Source organism: Myodes glareolus, chromosome 19 (genome assembly GCF_982192425.1).
Source record: "Myodes glareolus chromosome 19, mMyoGla1.1, whole genome shotgun sequence".
Classification (NCBI taxonomy): domain Eukaryota; kingdom Metazoa; phylum Chordata; class Mammalia; order Rodentia; family Cricetidae; genus Myodes; species Myodes glareolus.
The window spans coordinates 4,030,389-4,051,932 of record NC_142044.1 but is presented as its reverse complement, the minus strand read 5'-3'; the positions used below and the strand labels follow the sequence as shown (position 1 = coordinate 4,051,932).

Below are 21,544 nucleotides of genomic sequence, written 5' to 3'. Positions count from 1 at the left end.
ATAACAGATGTTGAAAACCCCACGTTTTCCCTTCTCCTCAGCATCTGACACCAACAGGAACTGGGCGGTTATTCTTCGGAGTCAGCCTTAACATGCTGATGGCACAGAAGTGGACATTTCCAAACATCTCAGCGCTTTGTTTTCTTTCTAAAGCTCCTTCTGGTGCCACCCTGGTAGCTGGGCAGGGCTCCTGGGGGCTGGAAGGCGTTCGTGGCTTACCGCTTCCATCAGGCCCTTCACTGTGGGTGACTTCAGCATCAACGCGTCGAACACGTCATCATTCTCCTTCCTCACGTACAAAAGCACTGCAAGAGAAGGGAAGACCAGTGTGACTGGAGGCCCGGGGGACTGCTTCCTGACACATGGGCATCTCAAGACATCACCTGCTCTGACAGCAGGCTAGCACCTACTGAATGTAGGTGCTCTGCTGCCTGTACCCACGCTTGAGTTTCTCAAGGTGGGCAGGCACTAGGTCTCTATGACTACCTCCATTTGCATCTTTGCTCACTTAGCGACCACCACTGAAGGCTCCTGAGTACCACGAGCTATCTATACCAGGAGCTGGGGTTATAGCAGAGAGTTAGTTCATCAGCCCTGCCTTTAGGGAGTTTGTGGTCCACCAGGAGAGGCAAGGAGGCTTCAGACAAGCCAGACACCACCGTGAGAATCGTGAAGGGAAAACCATGAGTCAGTGCTCTCCAGGTAGCTCTGCCATGGTGTGGGTTAGGGTGAGTGCCAGGAAGTGGGGTTCAAGGATCTCCGAGTCGTGAAGATCATGAGAGCATCAAGTCTAGGAAGGGGTGACACTGGGAGGATGAGGGGGCTGAGCAGACAACCTACAGGTGCACAGGGCTGCAAGGGCGGTGGGGTACTGCCTGGGACAGTCCAGAAGAATCACAGAGGTGAGTATAAATTCAGCTCGGGCCCTGCCGTGGCCGTAACGGCTCGATCTCTCCACACCTGCATCACCTCGACAGAACACTAGGATCTACCACATAGGGTCACCTGCAGGCTCTGTGAAGTAAGGCCCTGTGGTGAGCTTAGTCTAGGCCCCTAACAGAGACCCAGGGCTCAAGCTACAGAAGCTGTCGGGAAGCTGTTGTGGTTCTTGTCATTCCCCTGTAGAACTTCTGAATTAGAGAGACTACTGACTAAGATGGAAGGGACAGGCACCGCAGATCCCTGGTGATGGAAATGGCCCTCAGAGAGGCTAATGCACCAGCACAGGCACGGCCACCCTTGCTGCTGCTTCCCCCTCGTCACCGCGCCCTCCAACTGTGCCCACCGCTCTGCAATCATGCTGCAGGTCAATTCTCAGAAAAAAACAAAAACTGGCCACCATTTCTCAGGTGCAATCCTGCACCCCAGAAGGCTAACTGTTCTCTTTGTCCCCCAGAAGCATAATTTCCCTTCCAAGGGGCCAAAGCTGAAACCCTGCATCTGTCCACAGCCCAGCTCAAAAAACCCCAGGAGCCTAGCTCTCAACTACAGTCGAATATCCTCCTAGCCACCATCACCGCCTGCGGAAGAACAAGATCTGGAAAGTGAAATGCGGTAAATCCAAACCTCCACGCCTCCCAGTCCTCCATCCCAAAGGTTCCTTGAAGCTGCTGCTTATAAAGGTCACATGGCCAGGGACTCTGCCCAAACCCCCTTCCATGGCCAGGGAACTTTGGGAATGATGAACCTTGAGAATGATGAAGGGAAGACAGGAAAGAGGGAGGAGGGAGGAGGAGGAGGAGAGACTTGGGCACTACAGGGCCTTCTCTTCATCAGATATAAAAATAGAGTGCCAATTAAATAACCAGACTGACTATGTCACCAAAAATTTACAAATTTAGTCCCTTGAAGTGATACTGTATAGCCAGCTAAAACTGCCTAGTAACCCGAAGATTATCAAAAGAGGAAGCAATGTGAGAAAGACACAGAAAAACACTTAGAACACAGACCCACTACATCTGGATAAAGAAAGTTAAATTCAAGGGGAAGCCCCAAAGGTGGCTATTATTTACTTGGTGAAAATTCTGCAACTTCTTCCTGAAGCCCTGAAGCTCTCAATACCAAAAAGGGGGTGCAGGGCGGGGGGGGGGCATTTCCAGCAGGCTGACCCTAGGGAAACCTGGAATTACATTCTATTAAAATGGGCATCACTTACAAATAACCTCTACTAAAAACCATTGCCTTTCAAACATGATTGTCCTGGTTGCTCGGAGGTGGCTGGAAGGTGCTAAAGTGTTCTGGCTCTGTGCCAGGGAGGGGCAGAGGCCAGTTGGGAGGTGGCAGCCTTCCCCTGCCGGCCCTGCTGACAGCCATCCTGGAGTGTATGCTGGGCTACAGACCACTAGAGGGTTTGCCCAGGAAGTTCTCATAGCTGCACTCTGAGGTGCAGCTGTGGTAGGAATCACCCTGCCCACCGTAGCAATCACTGTACACCTCAGACATTGTTTACCCAAAGGCAGACAGACAGCCTCTTGTGGAGCCAGATTCTGACCCAGGCACCCCACAAATAAATAACAACCAGTAGCGATGGCTTTGGTGCTGATTGTGACCACCTCCTTCTTGTGAAACTTCCTACAGATAACCAGTAGGAGCCGCCATTGACCCTGAATTCCTGAGCCAAGGCGAAAAGCCCAGGGACTTCTCCATCCTTCCCCCAAAGAGGAGTTGAAGGGTGGGGGTGGGTACAGTTTTCTTTCCACTGGTAGGTTAGGGTATCCCCTATGTCTCTCTGACTTTGAAGTATCAGAAACCTTGCCTTAACTTTGAATTAATGTCCAATACAATTTCTAATGGTGATCTTAGTGCCAGTTTCACAAGCTCTGAAAAAGAGGAGGTGGATCAGCTACCAGGTTGTAGATGTGGAGCTGAGGTACAATTCCACACACCAGAGTGACTCTTGGTTTCCTGTGACTCTGCCCTGACCGAGTAAAGTTAGGGAGGAAAAGATACCAAGAATGGAGGCCAGACTATGTGACAGAGAGCTGGGAGCCAGAGGCCTGTTGTTGACCATTTCTACCTATTGGTTCATGGAGACGGCACCGACACACACATACATACACACACACACACACACACACACACACGCTCACACACACACATGCTCACACATATGCTTACACACACACACACATGCTCACACACATGCTCACACACATGCTCACACACACGCACGAGGCCTGTTGTTGACCATCTACACCTATTGGTTCATGGAGACGGCACCGACACACACATACATACACACACACACACACACGCTCACACACACACATGCTCACACACATACATACACACACACACATGCTCACACACATGCACGAGGCCTGTTGTTGACCATCTTCACCTATTGGTTCATGGAGACGGCACCGACACACACACACACACACACACACACACACACACGTACAAGCGCCGCCTCTTCTAAACCGTACATCACTACTGAATGACTCAGGAGACACTGCCTTTCTCCCAAGGCAAAGGAGAAGCCTGTTACTCCCATGTGAGGAAACCCAGCAGGCGTGGCACTGATTCAGACTCTGGGTGAGTTCTTCCTGACAAGACAACCCAGCCTTTACACAGCAACAGCTGTGCCCTCGGCCCTGTCAGTGTGGCGTGCCATGGAGAGATACCTCGCTTTATGTTTTCCTCCTTAATCTGCTTGGATGGTGTCGGACCGAACTCTTCTTCCATGGGCCGGAACATCCGTTTAACGAGGACGCTGCTGCTGGAGAAGATGGGCAGAAGTGGTTAGTACAGCGAAGCGTGTCACACGCTCTCAGCTCTGCGGGCGCCTGTCCTTTCTCCGTTCACACCTCTCTTCCCCCTGCAGGTCCCAAGTCACCCGTCATCCCCATCGAGGGATAAAGCACACACCATTTAGAGGGAAGACCTAAGGCTCCGGGCTGAAGATGGACCCATAAAGTGAGAATGCTGAGCCCATCTTCCCTTTTCTGTTCACAAGATCAGGGCCACGGGAGAGCTGGTTAATACCAGTGGCTGCGCGGCACCCAAGTTGCAGCAGCCCCTCACATCCATCCGAGGCCTGGCTTCCTGTGTACTCCTAACGGTCCCTTAGAGCAAAGTAGGGAACAAGACAGGCCACCTCAGCAGACCTCTGCTGGGGATTGTCCTGACTACCCACAGTTCTCCCTTCCCTAGCTGCCATAGGAGGGGGTCCAATCCACTCCCTCCTAGAAGGCGGTGGGGCCAAGCCCTGAGCCTTCTCTGTGCGGTCAGCTCCCCTAGCTCTGCATTTGCTTCCCGCATCCCTGAGCGTTGTAGGCACACGAAGGAAAGGGAAAGACCGTGTGAGAGGAAGAGACATTAGAGAAGTGATGTTAGCTATTCTTTAGTCACAGGCCCGCAGATGCAGGTCTGTGGAAAACATTAACTTCTTTGGGGGATTATCTGGCCCATCGCTTAGAATTCTTAGGACAGAAGCTCTGAGGTCGGGCCACCTTGACTGATTTAAAAATCCCTGCTTCATAATGTACTACTGTACAAATTCGGACATGTTTCCCATCTTGGGCCTCAGTCTTCGTATCTTTGGAAGGAGACTATTGACGCAGAAATGACAATATTTGAGAAACTGGAAATATTAATTATACTGAGTTGATCATTACACACTATGTACATGTCAAACGATCATCCCATGCCCTGTAAATGAGTACAAATATTAATTATCAAATAAAAATTAATTAGCTTAATAAAATTTAAAAGGAGGCTGGAGAAAGGGCTCATCAGTAAGGACTGCATGTCGCTCATGCAGAGGACTGGACTTAGGTTTCGAGCACCCATGTCAGGAGGCTCGGGCTTCTGTAACTCGAGGTCCAAAGGATCCAACCCACCTACCTCCGTGAATGCGTACCCACATGCAATTTACACACATAATTTAAAAGAAGAAAAATTAAAATTTTAGAGGCAGGTCAAGGAATCTAATGAGTGTTGGGGTCTCACAAGGCCCTGGGACTCAGGGTTAGTATCAGTGAAGAACCAGATGAAGACAGAAGATGGCAATGATCACAGACAGCAGAGGCTTCTGGGTAAGAAGTATGGAGAAGACCAGATTTTCCATCCAGAGCCAACAGTTCAACTACCACTTGGTTTTGCATGGGAGATAGACATGTAGTAACTCCAATCTTTCAGATAGCACAAAATCATGAGACTCCTGAGCGGCTTTCCTGCCGTCAGAGAGCCATCCATCCCTTCCTGAGCGGGGTTGGTGGAAATGCAGAGGTCATGGCACACTACCTGTGGACGGTTCCAAACCCAAACCATTCTGTTCACGCTCGTAACTTAAATCATGAAATCAATGGTACTTAACTTCCCTTCTCCTACACCAAAGGGTGTATCAGCCAATCAAATTCCTTCACCCAAGTTCAGGCTTCACAAAGCACACTCCATCCCCCTTGGCCACTAAGTCTCATGAGCACTCTGTGGGCCAGCCTCTGTCCATAGAGACAGAAGGCTCAAATGTGTTGATGTCCTTACACTGATGATCCAGCCGATAGGAGATGCCACCTTCGAGGGGACCACCTCATGAAAGTTACCCAAGAGTCTGAGATAAGGTGAGGATAGGGAATGAAGTCAAGAGCCAAGGCTGTCTTATCTTATTCTCCTCTACTTCAAATGAAGAAAACAGCAAAGGAAAACAAAACTCTAAAACTCAAGTCCTAGCTGGGGACCACGTTTAGGGTACTGCCCCCTCTGGCTTGTCCCGGCTGCGGGTCATGGTCCTGTCTTGTCTTGGAAGCAGAATGACCATGAACTTAGCACTAGAAGATTATTTTTAGAAGGTGGGGGGCACTAAGACAGCAGCAAGGGCCATTAAACTCATGATCACTAAATGGCCTGAAGGATTTCTAGTCATTGTCTCGGGCTGGACAAGAGTCAAGCTACTTCGCCAAGCAAGATTCGTTTTTATTTTTCCAGTTCAGTTAACTTGAAAACACCTTATTCCAAGTCACAGCAGACTTTTTCGTTAAAATATGAAAATTATGTATCAAAATAAAATTAATTAATTTAATAAAATTTAGAAGGAGGCTGGAGAGGTGGCTCAGCAGTAAAGAGTGTGTATGGCTCATGCAAAGGACTGGAGTTAGGTTCTGAGCACTGTCATAAACCACATTTCTTTTGGGGGACCAAACAGGCTTCTCCACACTATAGATCTATAAACCCAGTAGGAGTCAATAAATTTTTCTTCTTCTGAATTCAACAGTTTCGTGTATTTTCAAAGCAAGGTCAAACAGGCAGTTATGAGTTGCCTACTCTCTAATGAAAAGAACACAGGGTACAGGGCTTGTGGTACCCCGTGATGCTACATGAATCTTTTCAAAGATCAAGGCACCATGGAACGGTATTTCTCTGGCATTATCTCCATCCCTCTGGCCATCAGGTAGAAAAACTCAGGGCCAGCAACATATTTATCCTTGGGCTCATGGGATCGATCACAAGGAAAACAAGACCCTTGATATCAACCAACGAGATTAAGATTCATCAGACAAGTACAGAGATGTGTTAGGTCTGAAGTGAGATTAGGGCTTAGGGCCACAAAGGGACCCAGGACATTCGGAGAAATGTCCGAGAGCAAAGAGAAGTGAGCCGATCCTCGGCAGCACTCCTGGAGTATTTGGCAGCTTCGTAAGTGCCACACATGGTGGAACAGGGAGCTAAGTCACAGAGGAGTAAGGAGTTTGGCCTGATCCTAGTCCTGATGGCGGCTGGCACAACGCCACTGAAGATGGTACCTTCTCAGGGCTGGATGAACACACACGGCGACCTCAGAGCTCAGAGACCTGTCTGCTGTGCCAGGAAGAGTCATGAGACAAAACAGGGCTCTCTTGGCACATGTCAGAAAGCTACGCAGTAGGATCTGTCACCTACTCCTAACCCCTGAGTGCTCCACAACCACAGGTCAAGAATTAAGGAGATTGGGCAATAGCGGCACCATGGCTAAAGGTGAGTGTTGGGAATCATGGGTAGGCGCTGGTTCCACCCTTGCTTCGATCATGTGCCAGCAAGATGACTTGGAAGAAGCTTCCTGACTTCTCACGGCCCTTATCCTCATCACAACGGCAGGATGAGAAATCTGGGTAAATTATAAAATAACGTGCATACGTAGTCAGTACGTAGCCAGGGAATCCACATTCAGCAATGGCCAAGCTCCTGCCATGCATTGACACTGAAGCACCAGAAGATGCGTAAAAGGGCAGGACACAGGTCTCAGAACGGATGCGTGGGCACCAGCACGGGGAGTTCTGACAGAGAGGCTGGGCAATGGAGTTACAGGTAGGACAGTGGCTACTTAACCGTAGTCAGCTTGCGAAGGGCAGGCAGAAACGGGCAGCAGGGTCTGCACAGCGGGGCACAGCCCCTTCACCTTCCTCTAGGTTTCCCCACGAGCTAATATCAGGCATATTACTAAGTGAAATGCTAAGGGCAGAGGGACCGAAGAGATAGCCTTCCACAGCATCCTCGGTGTAGACTAGAGAAAACCGAAGCCGGGCCCGCAGCTGGCACCAGGCTTCGTGAGGATAAACAGCCGTCCGGGGGTGGACCTGGACTTCCTGAGCTCCATGCCAGCATTCTTTTCATGACGCCCTGCTGTCTCTTATAAAATATGTGATTTAAAGATTAGAACTCTGATCATTTCTGTTTGTTCCAACCACTGAAATGTGATTATTTCTGTCTCAAGATAAAAAGAACAAACTAATTGTTTTTGAGATGGGAGTTTTCCTGTGTACGCTGAAACGGCCTCAAACTTTTGTGCCTCGGCTACCTGATTTCTGGGATCACAGGTGTGAGCCACGATGCTTGGCTTTCTAATCAATACTCAGAGCACTTACAACTGATTTTAGGTTTGGTCCTGGTCAGGGTTCCAGACCTCAGCAGCTTGAGGCTCATTTAATTAGTTCGAGATTCTCTCCCTTTGAGATGGAAGGGGGCAAACTTTCTCTGAACAGGGCACAACAACAAATCTTTAGATTTTTCAGCCTCCTGCTGTAACCCCTCAATCCTGCAGCTGTCTCACAAATGACATTAAAGACAACACAAAAGGGAACTAATACAGATGTGTCCCAGGAAAACACCTTGTAGAGGCTCAAGGGTGCTTTGTCTCACATGTCATGGGATATCAGTCTTCATAGAAGGTTTTTAAACTATTGAAAACCATTCTAAGACTGTAAACTATTCAAAACCAGGTGGTGGCATATGCCTTTAATTCCAGCACTCAGGAGGAAGATGCAAGCATATCTCAATGAGTCTGAGGCCAGCCTGGTCTACAGAGTGTATTCCAGGGGAGCCAACACTCCATGGTGAGACTCTGCTTATCACACACCTGCGCCCTCTACACACACACACACACACACACACACACACACACACACACACACACCAAAAATGATCTGGCCCTCTGTCTGTCACTTGACAACTTCTGCCCCAACAATGGGGTCAACAATACCTGGTACGCTTCTGTCACCAGCTATGAAGTGTGTTATATCAGATGGGGAGCCTAGGTTTGACTGTGCACGAGGAGGAAGTCATCTCGGGGTGTTCGTGACACACAACCAATGTAAGCAATGGGCATAAAACAGATATTGAGGGATGAATACAACTTTAACTCGCTTTAAGAGGAAAATATAGCATTCTGCTTATAAGAAGGGAGTTCCCAATATAATAATTCATGTAATTTTAAACATGTTTAGTCTGAAAATCAAGCTTCAGAGGACAAAAAACAACTTAGTGGTCTAGTTGGAGAGAGCTGGCTTGGAGGTTAAGGGCACTGACTGCTCTCTCAGAGTACCTGGGTTTGATTCCCAGCATCCGCATGGCAGCTCACCATTATCTGTAACTTCAGGTTCAGGGACCCAATGCCCTCTTCTGGCCTGCATGGGTACCAGGCATGTCTGGTACACAGACACATGCAAAACGCCTATACACATTTATTATTTATTTATTTTTGTTTAGATTTAGTGGTCTCCCATGAGGAAAATTAAGATGTTAGAGGACAAAACTGTATTTTAACTAGGGTCAGTCAGTTGCAGGCGAGAAAGGCAGTTTGAATGCTGAGGCAGGAAGAGGCTTCTCCAGAGAGCAGAGCAAGAACCAACGGGCGGAGGCTAAAAACTGTTCATCAGATACAGAAGGCGCTGAGATAATCTCAGCTGTTAACACATGTGGAACGGGGGACCCCGAGGAGATTTGTGAAGCACACTTTTGGGTGTGCCTGAGAGGGTGTTCCAGAAAGAGTCCATTAACTGGAGCAGACCATACTAAACATGGCGGAGTCATTCAAAGGCTGGAGGCCTAAATGACACAGAAGGGCGCATCCTATAGCTGGCAAAGACATTCTCTTCTTGTTTCCAGGCTACAAAGGGGGTCAGTGTTGACATCTGCCCCTGCCTCTGCCCCATGTTCTGCTTTGCCACATACCCAAATGTAATGGAGCCAACACGGCTAGCCGTTCCAAAACCAGGCACCAAAGTACCCTTTCCCTAAACCTAATTCTAAATTCTAAAATTCTCAAAGCTGAAACCACCCAGCCTGTACAAACAATACAATGAACTTCCTCGTATGCAGAGAGCATAGCATCACCAGCAGCGCGCGCACACACGCACACACGCACACACGTAGAAGGCGAAGGCGGCTAAACACCTGCCTCCCAAGAACGTGCTGTAGACGTCACGATGGCCTAGAAAAGCATCGCATCGGTGGCCTTCGAATAGCCCTTCGGTAACTGCAAACTCCTGAGTGCAGAAAATCAGTTAAGGATAGAAAGCACATTGAAGAGTTAGCTGTCCCTACAAACCTCCAGGGTATATGTTCTCGGCAAAGATGGAGAGCATCTTGTCCTGGTACACAGAGACAACCTCTTATCTGAAGCCCACAGGGCGGTGAACAAGTTCTCAGCCTGCTCTGTCAGGTCCCAGTCAAGGACTTCACCTACAGTGAAGGCTTCGGGAGCCATGTTGCCTTAGGAAAGTCTCTCACACGCTCAGTTAGATGCTGTGCTGGGACCAGACCATGGGAAGGAAACAAGAGCTATCAGAAAGATCTTAGCAAACAGAGCACTAGAAGAGATGGGTCACTTTTACTCAAGGGAGACCATAGGAAGAAAGGGGGACAAAACAGCCCCTTGGCAGTTCTAAGTCACAAGCACACAGGAAGTCCCACCTTCTGCCCAGGGTAGCCCAGGGTAGCCCAGGGTCAGAAGGTCCATTGCCACCCACATAAACATTAAGTGCTTAGAACGAAACAGCCCGCATCTTACCCTTCTCGTTCATCATCTGCGTTGTAGTACACCTGTGGGGAAAACAACAGACACATGTAGACTGGGAGTGGAGCAAACCTCTTAAGGAGAAAAAGATACATTTGATTAGTCATGTTTGTTCTCTCTCTCTCTCTCTCTCTCTCTCTCTCTCTCTCTTTCTCTCTCTGCATGCTTGCGTGTGTGTGCAAGTCTAAGGAAATGCAACCTCCTCGTATTCTCACTCAGGATGATGTTTAGATTTTATAAAGAAATTCAGAAACATGACTATTTCTAGGGAAAGTTAGTCTGGCCTAACCAGATTACTCCGGTCCTCTGCACTGACATTAAGAAAAACCATTGGTGAGATCCAAGCACATTGTGTTCAGGCCCTTTATGGGCTCCCTAGGTGGGCTGGCTCTTGAGTAGTCAAGAGAGCCATAGCAAGATATGTGCATAGCAGTAACAGTGCCTCTGTGTTTGCTCCCCAAAGGGGTCTGGCTTACCCTGGTTTCCCATAGCCCCAGAAATGCAGGGCCTTAAAGAAACAAATGGCCAACTGAGGTGCCTGTTTAACATACAAAAGCAGATGCTGGCCAGTTCTCCCAGAATCCCTCAGTACCTGTGGCTCCTCCCAGCATTTTATCAGCCTGCCCCACACTCAACCCCTCCCTCCCAGGGGCCGGGCTTCCACTTCCCTTCTCCCAACCTGATCCCTGTATGAAAGCCATTTGGGCTACACTGCTCTCTTGGCCTCTTGGCCATGGATGCATCTCTTGGGTGGTGGTTCCTCTCTTGCTCTGCCTCCTCATTTCTCCTCTCATGGTTGGGTTTTGACTGCCAGCCATGTTCCCTTCTACCTGCTTTTTTCTCCCTTATATCTACGATAAAATCTTCTCCATACTTGAGGAGTAGCCATGTCCTCCTCCTTTTATTTCTGTTTTTCATTCATTATCTGTCTTCTGGCCAGCGCTGTTACATAGAGAAACCCAAACTGAAAAGAAAAGCAAGGAAAAGGAAAGAAAAGAAAAGAAGAAAGAGAAGAAAAGAAAAGAAAAGAGAAAAAGAAAAAGAAAAAGAAAAGAAAAGGTGAAGCCTCCTCATGAATGATGGAAAAGTACAGAGCGTCCTTTGTGGTGGGTAGGGTAGGCTCTTGCCCCCGTTATTTCTAAAGCTTAACAGCGGGCCTTTTGTGAATTGCATCTGTGTGTGTATTTGGGTGGACAAGAATACCCAAATCAGTATCGAACATTCATGTAGTCTCTTCTAATGGCACTGTCCCTGCCCATCGTGGACCTTGGCAGACTCCCCCACTTGCCCTCTCGGAGGCTTCCAGCAGCACTGGGGGTGTCGACAAACCCAGGCCTAGTTGTATAACAAAGGTACCTGAAATGCTCCTGAGTCATCTAGAGAGCAGTTTGGATGTGTATAAGAACTCTGTCCTTTTAGATTTTTTTATGACTATTGTTATATTGGATTTGTTTCTTCTTAAACAGAAAGCCACGGATGTAAAAGCTATGTGTTCAGCACCCCAAGGTTCAGTGTGGTATCCTTCTGCCTCGAGGACCTCTTCAGCACCTAGCTCTTCCCAGAAAACAACATTTAAAAGCTCCAGATAACCTCTGTTGCATCCTTTTGCTTTGCAAAGTGATTGACAGCAGGCTAGTTACAGGACAGACAAGTGACAGCCAAGTGTAGCTGCCCAGACCTCCAGTTAGGCGCCCCTCTGACACTCACTCTGAATCCAGGGTCACAGGACCCCAGGGTGCCGTGAAGTAGGCTTAGATCAAGCAGTACCAAGCTGCCAGGGTGCTCTGTCTGGTAAGGACAACAAACTCTCCAGGTCACACCGTTTCCTCAGTGTCTGCCTTGGGCGTGACACTGAGGGGTGGGTGGAGCTATGAGACCAACCAGGCCGGGACACTATTCCTCTTGAGAGTCATTTAGGGCTTTGTGTATTTCAGAGATATCTTGCCAAGAGACTACACATCAGGCCACTTTCAAGGGCGCCGTGGCACCAGAGCGAGAGTCATGACCGGAAGCAGAAGGATTTAACTCTGTTAGCTATTGCTCATCTGCAAGATGTGGGGACCTCACTCCCAGCTACATGCTTGTAAGCTTTTTAAAAAGGGGACAGAAAAAACACAAACCATACACACACACATACACACCATACACACACCTCATACCCACACACACCATACACATATACATACACACACATGCTCACATACACACCATACACATGCACACACACACACATGCTCACACACACACACACACACACACACACACGTGTTCACATACACACATTCTTGCTGGCTGTCTTCTCTGAACAGCATTTCTTGGTTTCTATGGAATAAGGCAAGATAGAAATGTAAAGTAGTTCTTAGCAGAAACACACTCCACACAAAGAACATGGGTATAGCTACCACGACATTTTATCATGAGCAGGGAAAGGTGCTCACACATGCACACATGGGTCCACACGCATGCACCCACATGCACAGACACTCATGCGCGTGAGAGCACTAACACACACTATAGTCCCTCTCGTATAGCTGCCCTGTAAAACATTCTCCAGAAAGAGGAGACCCCAGCAACATTTCTCCTGCAGACTGAGGTCCGCCCCAGCACTCAGACTGGGAGGGGCCATTATGCTTCTATTTCTCAAAACACTCTCTTCACCCAAGGACTCTGGAGTCAAAAGAGAACCAATCAATGCAAAATTAAAATCCCAGCTAGTATGGCCAAAAACCACTCTGGTTGATACTAAGGAACCTCTTATTTTTCTCCACATAATTAAGCACCCTTAATGAAGAAAAGGGAGACACCTTCCCTTACTGAGGGCTCAGCCATCACCAGCATATGAAAAGCCCAGGCCAGCGGGCTGCTCAGCTCAGTGGCCCTGGAGCACAGAATTCAGACACACTGGTACCCTGCTTTTTTTTTCATTGAGCAATGTCATAATTAGTTCTCCTGCAGAGATAGTTCTCATCACTGAACTTGCAGCTTCTGCCTACACTTCCACAAAACTCAGCAGTCTCAATGACCTATCGAACGTTTATTTAGTTTTTAATCCTTCATTGCATTTGAAGAAGAAACCATAGAATTTAGTTTTTTGAAGGAAGATCTACTATATGCTTTCGTCATCCTTCAGATGAGAAATGATTTATCCATTCAGTGAGAACTATTAATTACTTAGGAAAAAAATTGCTGACAAGATCTTCATCCCCCCATGTAGAAGTAATTGATACAGTTTTACTTTTCACCACTAGGTGGCGATGTGCACCCTGATAGCGGCTGCAAGACTCAGCACAACTTATAGGCAGAGGATTTCTTTCTCCTGTTGCTTTGTCAACAATTTTCTAATAACAGCTCACACTTTCTTTGCCTTAGAATGTGAGTATTCTCTCAAGATAGTCTTTTCTGGGAAAAAAAGAAAAGAAATCTACTGTTTATACACAGTGGTACCGACTTTCCTGTGCTGCTAGACACAAGGGTGTTTGTTTGGGGTCTGCTCTGCCAGAGCGCAACACAGGCGAGGAGGGCGCCAGGAGGGCATGAGCAGCGGTCCTACCTGTCCAGTCCTCTGCAGGTTTGCGAAGTGAACATCCGGGATGAAGAGCACGGGCTGCGAGTGCAGGTCGGGCATGGTTTTGAAGTAGGTGATGTCACTCTTCTTCTGTAACGGCATGGCGGCCAGCTTCCCATCAGAGGCTGCGGGCAATGAGAGTCCACCATCAGGGTTCCGTGTGGCTGAGAACGCTATCAGCCGGCCTCAGCCGAAGCCGGTGATTCCCTCCCAAGCTTTCTCAGCGCCCTAGACATGACTAAGCGCTCAGTGAACGCGGACTTCTAGAAGTACAGCAGCAGGATCCAAAGCTCCTCTACTTCCTGCTACTCGCCCTTAGTCCTGGGTATAAGACTTTTCCGTACGAAAGTGGGGAGAGTACTCCATCTCCCCACCCAACACCAAGTGCATCCCAAGCCTCTCCCGACTCCTGCCTCTACCGTAAGGGCAAAGCAGGCCATCTCTTGGGCATTTCTTTGCACCTTTCCCTGCAGCCGGCCTCCTCCTGCTGTCTTCCCAAAGGACCCTGCTGGCTGTGATCTCCCCTTAGCACAGACAGTCTTGGGGTGAGGGTGGGGGTAACTCACAGTTGTTGCACTGGTTTTGGGAGGCCTGGCCCTTCCCTTTCTTCCTGTTCTGTTTTCTTTCTTCATCTCGGATTTTTCTTTCTGCTCCCTGATAGGAGAGACCAAGCAAGGTATGTTCTCAGAGCATGCAAGGATATTCACACACACACACACACACACACACACACACACACACACACACACGCACCATGAAGATGGGAAGCCTTGGCTCCCTCCCTGTGGTGCAGTGTGTTGGGAGCTCTGTAGAATTTAGTGTTCCACTAAAACAGATTTGGGTCTTGCTCCTGCTCTGACGCCGCACTGTCACAGACTATGACCTGGAAGTGTAAGATGAAATTAACCTGCTCTTCCATAAGCTGCTTTCGGTCGCCTGTGTTATCACAGCAGAGAAAACGAACTGAGCAGACGGCAGGGTGAACTGAGGAGAAATGCTCCCACAGCTTGGGGCTTTGGAGACTTGGTCCCCAGCTGGTGGTGATGTTTGGGAAGATGGTAGGTTTTCTGGAAGAAGTGCATCATGGGGGTGGGTGCTGAGAGTTTAGGACCTCACCCACTTCCAGTTTCTCTCTTTGCTTTGTGTCTGCACTGGACATGATCTCTCAACCTGCTCCAACTGATACACACTGTTCGCTGCTACACCTCACCTACCAAGATAAACTCTCAACCCTCTGCACCCACAGCCAGAGTAAACTCTTTGACAATTGTTTCGGTCATGGTGTTTTATCATGACAAGAGAAAAGTAAGTAATACAGAGGGATACAGCCCAAGAAATTTTACTTTTAAATTAGGGTATTGTCTATACTATTCTACAAGAGTAGTGTGGAATTGTTTTAAGAATTATTGCTGCCAGGCAGTGGTGGCACACACCTTTAATCCCATCACTCAGCAAGCAGAGGCAGGCGAATCTCTGTGAGTTTGAGGCCAGCCTGGTCTATAGAGTGAGTTCCTGGACAGCCAGGCTACCCAGAGAAATCCTGTCTCAGGAAAATATATGTGTGTGTGTGTGTGTGTGTGTGTGTGTGTGCGCGCATGCGTGTGCGTGCATGTATGTATGTAAGACTTCCTTCTCTCCTGGAAAACACCAAATGGTGAACAATGCAGACGCATTGGGAAGACCCAGAGAGCAGGCTGGGAGGCCACAGAGGCCTCTGCAGGGACCAGGTTGGTTCAGGAACTGAGGTTGTAGAGGCCTCAGGGCTTGTGGAGGTAAAGTGAAGACCTGGAGTGGATCCCTACCACCAAGCTGGGCCACCTGGCCCAGGACATGAAGATCAAGTCCCTGGAGATCTCCCTGCTCTCCCCCACCCCTTTAAGGGACCCAAGATTACTGACTTTTTCCTAGATGCATCTTTGAAGGACTGGGTTCTCAAGAACACATCCGTACAGATGCTGCTATGAGGACCAGGATCAATCCTTTGCTCACTGGTGCAGGAGAATTGCCTGTATTCTGTCAATCATATTTTGAATAAACGCTGATTGGCCAGACAGGAAGTGTAGGCTGGTCAACCAGACTGGAAGTAGAGGCAGGGCAATGAAAACAGGAGAATTCTAGAAAGGGGGAAGCCCATTCCCCGCAGTTCTTCCTAGCCACCGAAGAAGCAAGATGTGAGCTGACCTGCTGAGAAAGGTACCGAGCCATGTGGCTAACATAGATAAGAATAATGGGTTAATATAAGCTACAAGAGCTAATAAGTAGTCTGAGCTAATGGACCCATCAGTTTTATAACTTATGGAGATCTCTTTGTGATTTTCTTTGGGGCTTGTTGGCTATGGGAAACTGGGCAGGACATAAACCACAACAAGCAGGTCCCTTCATGTTACAGCTCACTATTGAGGACTGCAGTGGTCATGTTGACCTTGGTGTTAAGTGGTCCAAGGAAGCAGTCACTGCTATCTGAGGGGTCATCTTGGTCAAGCTTTCCATTGTCCCTGTGTGGAGAGGCTACCAGGGGAACAGCCCCACATTGTTCCGTGCAAGGTGACAGGCTGAAGTGGCTCTGTGTTGGTGTGTCTCATCCCTGCCCTGAGCGACTGGCATCGTCTCTGTCCTGTGCTCAAGAAGCTACTTATGGTGGCTGGTGTTGATGACTCCTACACATCAGCCAGGGCACTGCCACCCGAGGCAACTTTGCCAAGGCCACCTTTGATGACATCTCCATGACCTACGGCTACTTGACCCATGACCTCTGGAAAGAGACTGTGTTCACCAAGTCTCCTCTCCACATCAGGAATTCACTGAGCATCTTGTGAGAACCCAGAGCAAAGACTCCATTCAGAGGACACAGGCTCCAGCTGTGGCCACCGCATAAGAGATTTTATAAAAGAAAAATAAAGACAATATAAATTTCAAGAAATAGGAGACACAAGAAATAAGACTCTTGGGGTAGTCTGTCACTCTCGCTTCTGAAGTGAGGCTGTGATCGCTGTGAGACCCAAAGACGCAATAAGCATTCAAGGAAGACAGAAAGACTTCCCTCCACCAAGACCTTGTATCACTGTATTTCCTAGGAACATTTGTGGTCAAAACTTCTGAAAAACATCACTTCTACACCTACGGGCGTGCAAAGAAGTTTGTTTCACACTTCTACACCTACGGGCGTGCAAAGAAGTTTGTTTCATCCAAGAGTACACATTTGCCACGAGTAATGGTATCACAGTTAACCCACAGGCAGGGCCCTAAGATCCTCATCATATGAGAGTCTTGACATCCCCACTCCGTACCGCTGGGATATACAGAAAACCACCAGAGAGGCTATCTATCGCTGGCTGCTTGGGATAAATGGCGACCATTTACCCATCGGTTCTCAACTGTTCTGTGGAACATATATTAAGTATTTAAAGTAGGAACTCCGAGGAATGTGACATAGCTTCTGGTCAGCAGAGTGTATGTAAGCACAATCCTTCTTTGGTTTTCATGTTTACGGACATATCCACCCACATAATTGGCTTTTCTACCACCCTTTCCTTGCCAAAGGTCCCATCACGTGACTTCACATGACTTGTGGGGGAATAACATAAACTCCCCTTTTCATCCTCTCTCACTGAAAGGCAAAAATGCATAAATGAAAATTTCTTTTTTAAAAACTGGCAAGCAAGTGGTATAATCAACCATTTTCTCGTTCCCCGTATCTTATCAGACCAGGGGCTCTCAGCTTTCCCAGGGGTCTCATAGCTGATATCCTGCATGTCAGACATTTCCATCACGATTCAAAACAGTAGCAAAATTACGGTTACAAAGTAGCAACAAAACTAACTTTGCAGTTGGGCGGCAACCACATCAGGAGGAACTGTCTTAAGGGTCCCAGCATGAGGAAGGCTGAGGACCACTGGAGTTCTTAGAGGCACCTTTTTCCTGGGACATGGGCTCACAGCCATGTGACACTCTCCCTTTGTCAAGTTAGGGTTCTTGTTTGTTCAGTTTGGGGTTTTTTCATTGATTAGCTGTCTTTCTGGCATTCTACGTATTAAGTTAGTCATGGATTCAAGGAAACGGACAGGTCTATGTCTACGCCCGGTTTCTTTACTATGTGAGACCAGCCAAGCACCTTGTGCCTTCTGACCCACATGTATGTGTGTTCTCAGTGTGTATGCTGAGTCAAATGGCCTCTGGGCCCTGAAGGCTACCTGCATGTCACTCAGATCTGGGGCTGTGAGTGTACCTACCCTGTGCAATTCTTGTGACTGTGCCTTCCTTTCCTCCCTGCTGTCACAGCTCCCGGCTCACAGGGACACACTTCACCCTGTGCTATCTCACTGCCCAGCCAGGCGTTTTACTACAACAGGCGGCTTGCTGCTGTACCTTTGAGAATGAATGGCAGCACGGAACCAGCTGTTGGCCTCTTTTCCTTCATCTTCCCCGTCACTGAATCTGAAGTAGTCACCAGTCCATACCCACAAGCATCCAGTGAGATTGCTCTGTCTTTATTTTTTTGACCTAACATGTGACCTAGCATGTATATTGTGTGCATGTGGACCTCAGCACATGCTGAGGTTGCAGAAGCACATGGAATGTCCATCTCTATTGCTCTCTGCCTTATTGTCTTCAGCCAAGGTTTCTCACTAAACCAGAAGCTCGCTGTTTAAGGGACACTGGATGGCCAGGGAGCTCTGGAGATCCTCGTGTCTCTGCAACAATGTTAAAGTTACAGGCACATGTGTATATCCAGCTTTTTATACTGGTGCTGAGAATCCAAAGTCATGTCTTCATGCTTTGAGCCACTGAACCACCTCTCTGCATCTACCTAGCTTTTAAATAGTCATTCTGTGGCCACACTGTCAGGCCATGTGGCCATGCTGTCAGGCCATCCATGTGATCACACTCCTATTGATAAATATACGGCCCCACCAACAGATCATCTGGGCTTCACATTCCGTGTCTAAAGTTTATTCGTTGTAGATTTCCAAAGAAGGAACAGTTACTGAACTTGAGGTGTTTAATCTTCTTTATATTTTATTTGAGTTTTATGGTTTTCTATATTTTTTGTACTACAGTTAATTTGGGGATTGGCTATTTTTTGAGTCATTTTCAGAGTGAGCTAGGACAACTCCCCTAGCACTGACTCTTGCAACCCCTCTTCTGGTGTGCTCATAGAATAATACAGATCAGGGCATTCTTCTGATCTTATCATTGTTTTGATTTATTTGGTTTGTCTTAATGTGTGTTTTGTCTGGGTGTATGTATGTACACCACGTGCATGCCTGAAACCCACAGAAACCAAAAGAGGGTGCCAGATCCCTTGGAACTGGAGTTACCAGTTGTAAAGGTGTCATACAATGGCTGGAAATTGAATCTGAGTTCTCCACAAGAGCAGCAAGCTCTCTTTAGCAGGGAGCCTGACCCTGGTCTTGTACGTCCTAACATTGCCCACACTACACCTGCCTTAGTTTGCTTTATGTTGTTAACGATTAAGAACAACCTGGAGAGGAAAGGGCATATTTCATCTTCCAGGAGATAGGCCATCTCTGAAGGACAGAAACACAAGGCAAGAACCAGGAGGAACTGAAGCAGAGGCTGTGGAGAACTACCTCTTGAAAGGTAGTTAAGTTAGTTAGCTTTCTAACTAGTTCAAGGCTTGCTCAGTTTGCTTCTTATACATCCTAGAACCACAGCACCATCCACAGTAGGCTGGGCCCTTCCACATCAACCAGCAATCAAGAAAACGACCCACGAACTTGCACAAGGCCGATTTGCTGGAGAAATTTTCTCAGGGATTTTCTTCCCAGAAAACTCCAGCTTGTGTCAAGTGGCAAAAAACTACCTAGGAGAGGATCCCTTCCCATCTTCATTTTCAGTTCTTTTCAGCGTCTCTCTCCTGGCCACCCCTGACTCTCCAGGAGCTGATTTTCCTCTCGCCCGTTTTCCCCAGAAGGGGGTTTCTGGAACAGAGCTTCTCCGTGTGTTTTCTCATAGAAACCAACACAGCAATGCTCAGTTGTTCTCGCGTCCCCATCAGCTCGGCCTGTAGCCCATGTCTAGGCCCAGCCTCTTGCCCTGTACTCTGGGGGCCCTGCTGTGCTTTGCAGTGAGAGCCCTCACAGAAGCTGGCATCACCCGGGTCTTCAAACGACTGACGCTACACCTCACGCTTGTGATATACCCAACCTTCGGGCCTTCAGAGTTTACTTTTTGTTATCTTAACTGTTTCATAGTAGCAATCCTGTGCTGAAAGAAAGAACTCTGGGCTGAGTGTGTAAGGATTGACCAGCTTATTCTGTAGGTGAGATTTCTGTGTCCAAAAGTTCTAGGAGAGGCCCCAGGCAACACAGCAAATGTCAGAGATTGCACGGATCTGTTCTAGACTAGCACCCACACCCTGTGAACATTCCAGAGCTGTCAATCAGCGGTGCGTTCAGACCCAAGTCCAGCATGCTGTGCAGTGAATGTAAGCCCCCCGATCTCAGCCCTAGGCAGTTCACATCTGAAATGAAGCCTTTAACACTGGTGACATCGTGAGGCTGATCCCCAAGGATTCCCGAGTCTTCATGAAAAGATGAGCGAATGTAGAAGGGCTCTTCTCTCTCTGCCCCATGTGAGGACAAGGGAAGAAGGTGACCATGAGCAGCCAGTGAGGTGACCCTCACAGGGACTGAACTCCTCGGTCTTGGGCTCCAAACGTCCAGAACTGTAAAGATGAGTTTCTATTGCTTACACCACCTAGCCTGTGGTATTTTGTCTTAGCAACCTGAGGACTAAGCCATAGGCCAATGCCAGTCACTAAATTAATGGTTAGAATGGCAAACATGCTGAGAACAACAGCAGCCAAGACTGGGGATGCCTTGCCTATCTAATAGGCCTTGAGAATGAAAGACCAGCACTTCCGTGTGGTTGAGAAGTGATCCCTTAGACACCAGCAGACAAGGGAGGAATGTCATTAAAACAACATCCAGTCACAACCACGATACCTTTCTGACAAGCTGCCGCCTTTGCTCACCTTGTCGCAGAAGACCTTGATCTGGCAGTATGCTCTGTGGATGGGTTTATTGCTGCGGTTGTTGTAACTGTATGTGTCGATCTGAATCATCAAAGGAAGCCCTTTCACGCCCTTTTGGGAGGAGAAATCTGTACTCAAGCAATTCACGGTGATGAAAATCTGGAGGAGGGAGAAAAAGAAGAAAGTTCATGAACTGTCATACAGAGGATCTCCAGAGTGACGCAAGCAGACGCGTGGAGCCAGAGTCCTAGTGAACCTATCAGGACAGCGACAGATGTTCAATAGTTTCCCATAGACACCTGCTGAATGTACAAATGTATGTAGTATATGGCTGTAAACTTCTTTTTTAAAAAAAACAAGGTTTCTCTGTGTGGCCCTGGTTGTCCTGAAACTCACTCTGTAGACCAGGCTGGCCTCAAACTCAGTGTGCCACCTGCCTCTGCCTCCCGAGTGCTGGGATTAAAGACGGGCCCTACCACATCGTGGCAAGAAAGGGGAAAGAAAGCTCAGTGGTGGCACACACCCAGGTCGAACTCTGCGTTTGAGGCCAGCCTGGTCTACACAATGAGTTCTGGGACAGCCAGGGCTACAAAGAGAAACCCCATTTAGAAAATAAAATAAATACATTCACTAGAAACTTCTGAACAATTTGCTTACATATTTGACCTGGAAATAGACAATTTCAATGGCCTTACAGGAAGTACATCAGCAA

General features: G+C 48.0%; 1 protein-coding gene across 6 annotated transcripts in view; it reads right to left on the bottom strand.

Annotated features, from left to right (window-relative positions):
• The window catches only part of Grhl2 (grainyhead like transcription factor 2), a 121,271-nt gene that overhangs the window by 10,366 nt on the left and 89,361 nt on the right, over positions 1-21,544 (bottom strand). For 5 of the 6 annotated variants that reach the window (XM_085679085.2, XM_085679088.2, XM_085679087.2 and 2 more), the window contains 6 exons: positions 20,833-20,991; positions 14,402-14,489; positions 13,821-13,960; positions 10,265-10,296; positions 3,627-3,721; positions 220-305 (listed from right to left, as the gene is read on the bottom strand). In XM_085679085.2, coding sequence (XP_085535211.2) covers positions 220-305; positions 3,627-3,721; positions 10,265-10,296; positions 13,821-13,960; positions 14,402-14,489; positions 20,833-20,991 — 600 coding nt within the window. The remainder of the gene's footprint in view (positions 1-219; positions 306-3,626; positions 3,722-10,264; positions 10,297-13,820; positions 13,961-14,401; positions 14,490-20,832; positions 20,992-21,544) is intronic. The other variant, XM_087898728.1, reaches the window with a different exon arrangement.